This window comes from Solanum pennellii, chromosome 12 (genome assembly GCF_001406875.1).
Source record: "Solanum pennellii chromosome 12, SPENNV200".
NCBI classification, from domain to species: Eukaryota; Viridiplantae; Streptophyta; class Magnoliopsida; order Solanales; family Solanaceae; genus Solanum; species Solanum pennellii.
Genome location: NC_028648.1, coordinates 59,418,346 through 59,428,254, shown reverse-complemented (window position 1 = coordinate 59,428,254; position 9,909 = coordinate 59,418,346). Strand labels below are relative to the sequence as shown.

The 9,909-nt window shown below is 32.2% G+C and overlaps 1 protein-coding gene across 1 annotated transcript; it reads left to right on the top strand.

The window, feature by feature from the left end:
• Positions 1–7,227: 7,227 nt before the first annotated feature.
• On the top strand, positions 7,228–8,922 carry LOC107006930. The gene has a single exon (XM_015205438.2). It carries the CDS (start codon positions 7,642–7,644, stop codon positions 8,566–8,568), a length of 927 nt encoding a protein of 308 aa, XP_015060924.1. The 5' UTR covers positions 7,228–7,641; the 3' UTR covers positions 8,569–8,922.
• The last annotated feature ends 987 nt before the right edge of the window (positions 8,923–9,909 follow it).

Sequence of the window (9,909 nt, the reverse complement as noted above, 5' to 3'; positions counted from 1 at the left end):
TCAAAGACTTTGGACACGATTTTGGCTGTTTTCTACTAAATAGACTTAATACACCTTGGGCATTAACCCGTCTTAGGCTAATGCTTAATTTTTTATTTTGATTTCGCTCTATCTTAGGCTTACTAGAATAGGCTTCAAATTGACGGTTACCTGAGTCGAACAAACAACGGGTTGAAGCTGCCAAACGACGTCGGATGACCACATTCCAACTATTCATTTGATTCTTTCAAATGAATTTTTTTGTGTATTTCTGAAAGAAGCCGTGGAAAGTTATGTAACTTCCGTCTTCCTAATGCAAACTACTTGCCATTTGATGGAATTATGCCATGAAAAATGCAACAATATTTCAAAATAACAAAAGAAAGCAAGTAAGCAAGTTATTACACATAGTCAAGTAAGTTAGTTTTAAGGTTATAATTCTCCAAGTTCCCCAGCGGAGTCGCCATTTCTGTTCTATCATGAAAATTTTTGAAAAAATATATTTTTTATAAGTTTTTGACTTTTTAGAGTCGCCACTTAATTTTTGAGAAAAATTAAGAAAAACTAACTTTTCCAAGACTTAAACAGATAAAATCATTTGAAAACAAATAAAAGGGGGTTTGGGGATTCATATTTGTATTTTAGGAAGGTATTATGCACCTAAAATATCCGCCTACTTGCGGTTTTCCGACAACTAAAATATTTGGCTAAACTTTATGTCTAACTCAACTTTTTGAGTTTTTGAAAATTTATTAGAAATTGTTTGAAACGGATTCTTAGAATTTTATCTAAACGAAACATCTAATTGAAAAATTTATTATCTTAAACTCATTTAAAATTGACCCAATTTTAAGTTGCTAAAACATCATGACGTTATACAGAAATTGGATTCTTTTAACTTTAAAACTAATAGCACATAAATATAAACAAATAAAAGATAAGGCAAGAGAGAGAGAGAGAAATAGAGAGATTGGGTCCAACCTGAGTTCTGTCCACCTTGACTGAAATTTGTACCCACTTGTTTTGAGTTTTTAGCCCATTTCCACCTGTCCTAAACTAAATAAAAAAAACCAAATACAAAAGAAAATACAACAAGGGCTTAGGCCCAAAAATTATAAAATATAAAGAAAAGAATAAAATAATATGGGCTTCTTGGCCCCACTTCTTCAAATCTTTGATTTGCTCCAAATTCTTTTAACTTGGGGCCCTGTATGTTGACTTTGAAACGAGTTTATTCTTTTAGGGTACAGCGAAATGAAGGCAGCAACGAGCTTGAAAGAGGAAACGATTTCCACGCAAGTGAACCACTACGAGCAGACTTCAACTGGACAGAATCGAGTGAGCAAAACTCCAGACTAAAATATATTTGAGAAACTTTGGAGTCAACTATATTCTTCTCCTTAACACTAGCAAAAACTCTCAAGATTTCCCCTATTTTCAGAAAGAAAATCTCCCAGAAATTTCCTAGAAAATCTTTCTCAATATTTTGTTTTAGCTTCTCCTAAAACCTTCTATGACTGCCCCTTTTTTTCGTAAAAAAAAAAAAAAATCTCCCCTCTAAGGATTGGGAAAATGATCTTATATGAGAGGTGGATTAGGGTTCCGAATTTCTTGTGAAATTCCCAATCAACCCTCTGATTCTTTCAAAATTTGAAAACCAAAAACCCAACATCCAAATTGGAATCAACTTTTTCTGAAAAAATTCAACAAATTCTCAAAAGAGAAGGGGTAATAGACGGTTAGATGAATCTCATCGTACTTGAGATTTGACATGGCACAATCTCAAGCCAAGAGGACGAAACGCGTGTTGTCCTTGCCGCTAAAAATCGTGCCATCTAAAGAAGGAGACGTTGGAGAGGGGGGAAGGCGACAAGAAATCGCTGACGACCCGATTCACGCGTCGAAGGCGTGAATTTGTGACGCACTCGCTACTATTGTGAAGCGCGTTATCTTGAGACGTTGCTGGTGCCCACGAAAATGAAGAACTGTGCGTGGGGTCGATTTTTGGTGTGGTATGTATTGTATCACCGTTTTTAGCAAAGGGAAGAGGCAGACTGGGTCGAACGAATTGGGGGTAAATGTGCTGGATTAAAAGGGATTGGGTCGCTGGGAATTGAATATTTGGGCCTGGATTATTTGGGGTAATGTCTTTGGGCCACTGTTGTTTAGTGGGCAAGGTGGGAGAAAGTGCGAGCTTCCTTTGATAAAAACCGGTGGGCTAGGATTTTCTGGGAATTTTGTTAATAAATGGCCCAAATTGGTCTTAAGAAAATTACCCATTTAGCCAAATTAAAATGTAATTGGCCAAATTGATTAAAGTTTTTTTAAAAAAGATGAATTATTATAATTAATTAACAAACTTCTTAAGGTTAATAAAAAATGATTAATTTGAAATAGAACTAAACATTCAAAATATAATCTGAAATAATTAACCAAATAATTATATAAAACAAGACATTACTCTCAATATTATTTTTCGATTTTGAATATTAATAAAATTTAAATAGTTATACAAATAATTACGTAAGACATATACAATGGCTAACACAATATAAAAAATGTCAAAATCTTATTTAAAAATAACTTGCAAGCTAAAATTTATTCATTATTATCTTATTCTTATTGTTATTATTATTATATTCTTAATCTATAAAATTAAATATTTTAAATTGTCTAAACTCGAGAAGCTCGGTAATTAAACTATCGAGGAGGGTCAAAATTTGGGTGTCAACAATTGCAATGAGGTATGTGTACACACTATTTTCATCGAATTTCACTATTTGTTGTTGTTTCAGGTCACACTAGATATATTTTCTCATAACAATCCTCAAGAAGTTTAAATTCATAAGAAGTTAACTTATATAAACCATTAGTATAATTTTTTTAAATATACTATCAGATCATGCACAATAAACTTTTTCGAAAGGAGCTAACTCCAACCGATGTTGGAAGTTATAGTAGGCTTATGATCCCCAAAAAATATGCAACAACATATTTTTCTCAAATCCAAGATGAAGAGATGATATTCATTTATGATACTTCAAGAACATTATGGAAGTTTAAGTATCATTATTGTAAAAGTAGTCAAAATTTTCTTTTCACAACAGTTTGGCTTAACTTTGTCAAAGATAAAGGTTTAAAAGCGAAAGATACAGTTAATTTTAACTCATGTTAATCCATGAATGGAACAAAAGTGAATAATTGCAATACCTTTGTAATTGATGTGGCTAAGAATATTGAAGTTTTGACAATGGATCAACAAGAAGAAATTATTGATCAAGATGTTGCTGCTAATTTGGTACAGTTTATCTATTTAGAAAGCAAATAGGTTGGATTGAGACAAAAAAGGCAATGGAGTTTAATTAATGTTTATCGACAATGTAAAATTTTTTATATTATGCTCTCTTTTTATTATTATTGTATCAAGTACTTGTTCTATTTTTATGTTATTAATAATAGCACTCTTTTGTGAAGGTTATTGTTGGATTTTTTCAAAAATTTATCTCATAATTTGAAATTTATATCATGTTGTCGATGTATATACATTGAACTCTTTTAATAATTCTGCCACTCGTATAGCCAAAAGTATTTTAATGTCTTGTTTGGGGAGTGACACTTTTAAGGTTATTGCTCTCTTCGTCTTTAAATAAGTATTGTTTTAGGTTATTAAAATATAAATATAAATGTAAAATTAACTATAAATTACCTTATTTATAAGATGTTAATTGAGAAATGTGCACTACAAGATGTCAAGAAGAATAGTTTTTTAATATAAGATATAGTTAAAAAAAATTAATTACTATTATTTTTATTTTAGAACTCTACGGAGACACTTATATTTTGACAATTTTTTCTTATTGAAATATCACTTATTTTCAGATAGAGGGAGTATAAACTAGGATTAGGTTCTTCTTTTTTGTTACTAATATTAATAGTGATATATATCACAGAAAAATAACACATGAATGTGATAGCTACAAATTATTTTTATATATTTTTAGAAAAAAATAGTTTTAAGAAGGCTTCTAAAAGAAAGAAAATAATTATTTTGACAACCAATGGGCAATGAAATCCTGCAATAACTCAATATAAATAAGTTGAAAGTTGAAACTCTAGATGAGGTAGGTCATAAATTTTTTCATTGTAAATTTATATTTTTATTCCTAATAAACTTGTGTGTTTAGGAGTCCTTGATGATTAAAATAGCCTATTTTTTACTATGACTGCAATTTTAGGGTATTTGTTCTCCAGCTCTATCAAAAATAAAGTGTCGATAAATTACTTCTTATTGAATAACATTGAAATTATAATATTGAACAAGTAGGCATCATGTTGTAAGATATTTCCCAGGAACAGATGGGATCTAAGTGAAATTAAATACAAATGATTCAACTACTACTTTATTGGTTTATAGGTATAAACACTCGATGCAGGTAAGTATTGTTTCAACAACAAACTGAGCCACTTCTTGCGTCTACACTGTGTAACCTCTTAATTTCTTTTGCAAGATGAATAAGCAATTGTGGTATTATACTGGGTATGTGTGTTGTTGTTTTTGCATGTCACACTAGAGATCAGAGGCGTAGCTACCCTTGTCGGGGAGGTGTAAAAGTGACACCCCCTTCATCAGCAAATTAATTACGTTATAAAGATAGATTAACTTTTGATTTTATACCTACATATATTAATGTTGACACCTCTTGACACAAAGTAAAGAGTTAGCACAACAGTTGAGGGGTGTAAAACTTCTCATGTTCAGATGGTCAATTCCGGCTCTAGTTTTTTTTAACTTCAGCATTAAAAATCCTACTCTGCGACTGCCAAAGATATTTTCTAATAACGAGCCACAACAAATTCAAATTCGTAAAAAATTAGATTATGCACACCATTATCAATATAAAAAAAATTGTATACAATAGTTAGGGGTGTACATAACCGGGTTGGTTCGAGTTTTTCAAATATCAAACCAAACCATTCATGTAAAAAATTTAATTTATAAACCAAACCAAACTAAACTAATGAAATTCAGATTTTTTTGGATTTTTGAACCTCGGGTTGGTTCGGGTTTTTCAAATACCAAACCAAACCATTGAGTCGAATTATATATATATAAATCAAAACAAACTAATAAACTTCAAATTTTTCCAGATTTTTGAATTTTTCGGTAAAGTTTGCATACAAACATATAATTAATTTGTGCTCCAAATATTTCTTTAGTCCAACCAAAATAGAGTTATCTAAGGTGCTTCTTAAAGAAATAACACAAAATATGAGATGAGTGTTGATGTCACAAAAATAGTATAAGTGTGTCTGAGATTCTAACATAGGTTGAGGGGGTACTTGTGCATTTTCCCTAAAAATAATAATGAAATCATCATATAAAAATAAATATTGTAAAGTCATAATGAAAATAATCATAATTTAAAAGTACTAAATTGTGCTAAATAAGTTTAATAAGTTTAATAAGTATTAGTTACATTACTAAATATTTAAGGAAAACAAAAATTGGATTATGTATTATAATTGTCTAAACCAATGTAAAACTAAAGAACAAATATTCAATATCATTGTCAATCTTAGTGTTGAATTGATTTTTTTACTGCATTAGTATTAATTTGATTTTGATTTAAGTTTTATTATAATTATCAACATCTATGAACTATAATCTTTATTGGATTATTCGGAATTCTAAGTTTTAAACTTGAATTAATATATTAAAAGATAAAAACAATGAAATAGTATAAGAAATATTTTAAAATGATACTAAAGTAAAAAAATTTATGTATAAAATAAAATTTTAAAATTACATATATAATGTCAGATTATTTTGGTCCGTGTTATTTTTTTTTAGTTAAAACCAAACCAACCCAAATATAGTCGAGTTTTTTTTCCAATATCAAACCAAACCACTAGCCGAGTTCTTTTGTCAATTCGACTCGATTTGTAATTTGATTCGATTTTTTATTCAATTTTATACGCCCCAACTAACAAGACACCCACGAGAATATCCACATAATATAAGTAAGCCTTCTAAAATTATGGATTTATAATTTAGAAATATAAGACATGTTATATGCTATAACATATAAAGATTATTTGATAGTGCTCTATAATCTAGAAATAAGGCAAATAACTACAATGGTACTGTTAACTATAATGGCATTATAGATAGGCTAAACTTTTATTGAGAAAATACTGGAAAAAATAAAGATCCTTCAATGAAATGGAGTCTTCTATCCAGTGTCTTGCGTGATAAGAAAGTACCATGCAAATGTAAAGGTAAGTCTAATTAATGGGGTAGTCAAGAACTCTAAGGTTCAAAAAATGCAAATGGCGGAAATGAAGATGTTGAGACGGATGTGTGGGCATATATACTAGGAGTGACAAGATTAGGAATGAGTATATCTGACACAAAGTGAGAGTGGCCTCCATGGTGGATAAGTTGACGGAAGGGAGGCTGAATGGTTTGGACGTGTAAGGAGGAGATGTGTTGGTGCCCTAGTGAGAAGGTGCAAGAGCTTGGATATAGTGGGGTCGAAGAGAGATAGAGGTAAGTGAAGAAGTATTAGATCAACTTATCAATGACATAATCTTACATATGAGGGTATGGAGATTGCGGATAAGGGTAGGAGGTTAGTAGATAGTTAAGAGTTGTCCTATTACTAGCTTATGTATGCCTTTGGTTTGGGGTGGTATAGATCATTTAGTCGGTTTTAGTATTAGTCTATTCAGGTAGTCTTTAGATTTTGATATTGGTTATCATCTTAGGTTTACTGTATTTGGTGTGGTTCCTTGCATATAGTTGTTACTACGTTGCTATTAGTTGTCATGCTTCTCCGCCTGTTTTTTCATTTTATTACTGTTTTGATTCTATTGAGTTGAGGGTCTTCCGAAAACAACCTCTCTACTTCTAAGAGATAGTAATAAGGATTACATAGACTCTACCTTCCCCGGACCTCACTTTGTGGGATTCACTAGCTATGTTGCAATTGTTAGCTCGACAAAAGTAAGTACAAGTAAAATTTAGGTAATAAGAACTACTACTATGTCTAGCAAAAAAAAATTAATAGAAATATAAGTTAAGTACTAATAATGATAATACTTACTCACACTCGATGCTTCGCCACCTTGTGGCCTTCCTTCCCGGAAGCCTTTTACCCATAGCCTCTAGCAAGAGATATTTTCTCCTCACAAAAATAAAATAAATAGAAAAATACTAAAAAAAAAAAAAAAATTGATGTCTAAACTTCCTTCTTTCTTGCACCAAATAATACTAACTACCTTTTTTCGTTGCAAATTTTCTCCAAAATTCCCAGTCCACAGCCAATTAATTTTCTTTCAGACTTCCAGGTTTGCAATTCTCAATTTTAATATTGTTATTGGCAACCACATTTCAAGCTAGGCATTAACATGCCTGCAAATGGAATATAATAAAATCGTAAAACTATACGATTCGTCAGAAAAGGGCATAATAGGTACATTTTTTTCTATCTTGATGTAATTGAAAGAAAACATGCATATATTGTTCCCAATTCCTGTGGAGATCTGATAAAAGGGTACGATTATTCGACGTTGGATGGATGTATGAAAATTAAATTTTATCCCATGAGTTCCATCACCTTTAAAGTTTGTGTCTGTTCAGTTGATGAATTGAGGTGAAACATGTCTCATCATGTTACAAATAGGTCACAATCATCATCTTCTCAACCGCCTATCGTCCAAAAACTAACGGATGATCCTGTAAACCCCAAGAATGCTCAAAGTAGCGTTACGTGTGTTTATCAGTCACATATCGGGGGCTATTGGCGTAATGTGACTGTTATATGGAGCAAGAATCTAATGAATCATTCTGTGACCTTAACGGTTGATAGTGTTGAAAGTGATTATCATCAAACATGTAAGATTGATCTTAAACCTTGGCATTTTTGGGCTAAAAAAGGATACAAGACATTTGAGGTTGATGGTAATCAATTGGAGGCTTATTGGGATCTAAGATCAGCAAAATTTTCAGGAAGTCCTGAACCATGTTCTGATTTTTACGTTGCTTTAGTTTCCGAGGAAGAGGTTGTGTTGTTGTTAGGTGATTACAAGAAAAAAGCCTATAAGAAAACTAAATCAAGGCCAGCATTGGTGGATGCCCTGTTGTTTTACAAAAAAGAACATGTTTTTGGTAAGAAGAGTTTTTCAACAAGAGCTAAATTTGATCAAAGGAAACAAGAAAGTGATATTGTGGTAGAGAGCTCAACGACAGGACCTAGAGATCCCGAAATGTGGATAAGCATAGATGGGATTGTTTTGATTCACATAAAAAACTTGCAATGGAAATTCAGGGGAAATGAAACCGTACTAGTGAACAAACAACCCGTGCAAGTCTTTTGGGACGTGCACGCTTGGTTGTTCTGTTCACCAGGGTCAGGTCATGGCCTATTCATTTTCAAGCCGGGGGCATCTGAGGATGATAGTGACAAGGAAGGGAGTAGCGTGGGTGGTGGTAGCGATTGCAGTGACCAAAGCAAGTATTATTCAACGTTAAGCTACTCTAAATCATCGCCATTTTGTCTCTTCTTATATGCATGGAAAATTGAGTGAGGACTAAGCAAACCAATGAATATTGAAAAGTTATAAGCATGAGCTTCCTGTTTACAAAGAAATTGTAACTGGATAAGCAAATGTCTTGTAGAGATCAGCAGAGTAAGTTAAATTTCTTGGTGTTTTCACTCCAAATGAATTCGTGTAAATTTTGTGAAAATATTATTCGATACAACACTATGCCTTTTTCACCTAGGCGGATGCAGTGTATGTGCACGGGGGCGGTTACACTCTCTCATATATGTATTTGTATAGTAGGACAGTATACAAAATTCAATTATATGTATGTTTTGCATGCACCATTTGTGATTGAGAATTTCGTATTCACTGAATTAAAATCTTAACTACTCTGCTTTTCTTTTTTTCTTGATGATTGACCTAATTATTCTTCGATTTTCATCAACTTAAGTTAGAGACCTCGTGGTGTATGACCATGTTCATATCATATGATCAAGTTAGTTGGATGTCTGGCTATTTTAGTACATTCAAAACGTTCAATCGTTTTTAGATGTCAACCTTTATGAACACATGAATTGTATGAAATATGCATACATACATCTTGAGTTAATTATACGTGTGATCAATAAACTTTACCCATCGTATAAAAGATGTGTTCGTTCTAAATCCACTGACTTGAAATCATCGATCAGGATATAATAATAGTGACGTGTCCTTTTCATGATATATATGAACTAAATTTGAACCGACTTGTTGGAATATGTGCGTCCACTACCAGTCAACGGACCAGGTCCCCTGACACAGCAAAAACAGTGCAGAAGATTAAACAATATGAAGAACACAACACAGGCAGTTTACGTGGAAACCTCCTTGCTCAAGGGAGTAAAACCACGACCTGTTGCACAGGATTTACAACCGTCTTCACTAATCTTCTCAAGCAAAATCGAAACCCGGTTACAATCAATGTGAGAAAAAGTTATTAATCTCACGATCAAGTAATCTACCTATTACTTGAAGAGCCTAAGCGGATACAACACCGCCCACTAAACCACCTAACTCTAGATGACTTAGAATTTGACTAAGCAACAAACCAATGTTGCCCACTAAATCAGTTAACCTTAACTGATTTAGACTTTTACAAACCCAAAATAAATATCTGAATCCTTTATAGATTAGGAACAGATTTACAATGTAAGTGCATAGACACAAAGCTCTAAATACAACAAAGATTCTTCTTTACTCTATCAGGTCCTTCTGTTGAGTTGAGCAATGTTCTTCCTTGAAGATGGCCTTCTGTTCAAGCTTGTGAATTTTCAGAGAAAATCCATGTTTAATTTTCCAAAGTCTTGAATTTGTGTTTGTTGGAAAGAGATAATATAAATT

Coding starts and splice junctions, on each gene's coding strand:
- LOC107006930 (XM_015205438.2), top strand. CDS start 7,642: ATGTCTCATCATGTTACAAATAGGTCACAATCATCATCTTCTCAACCG.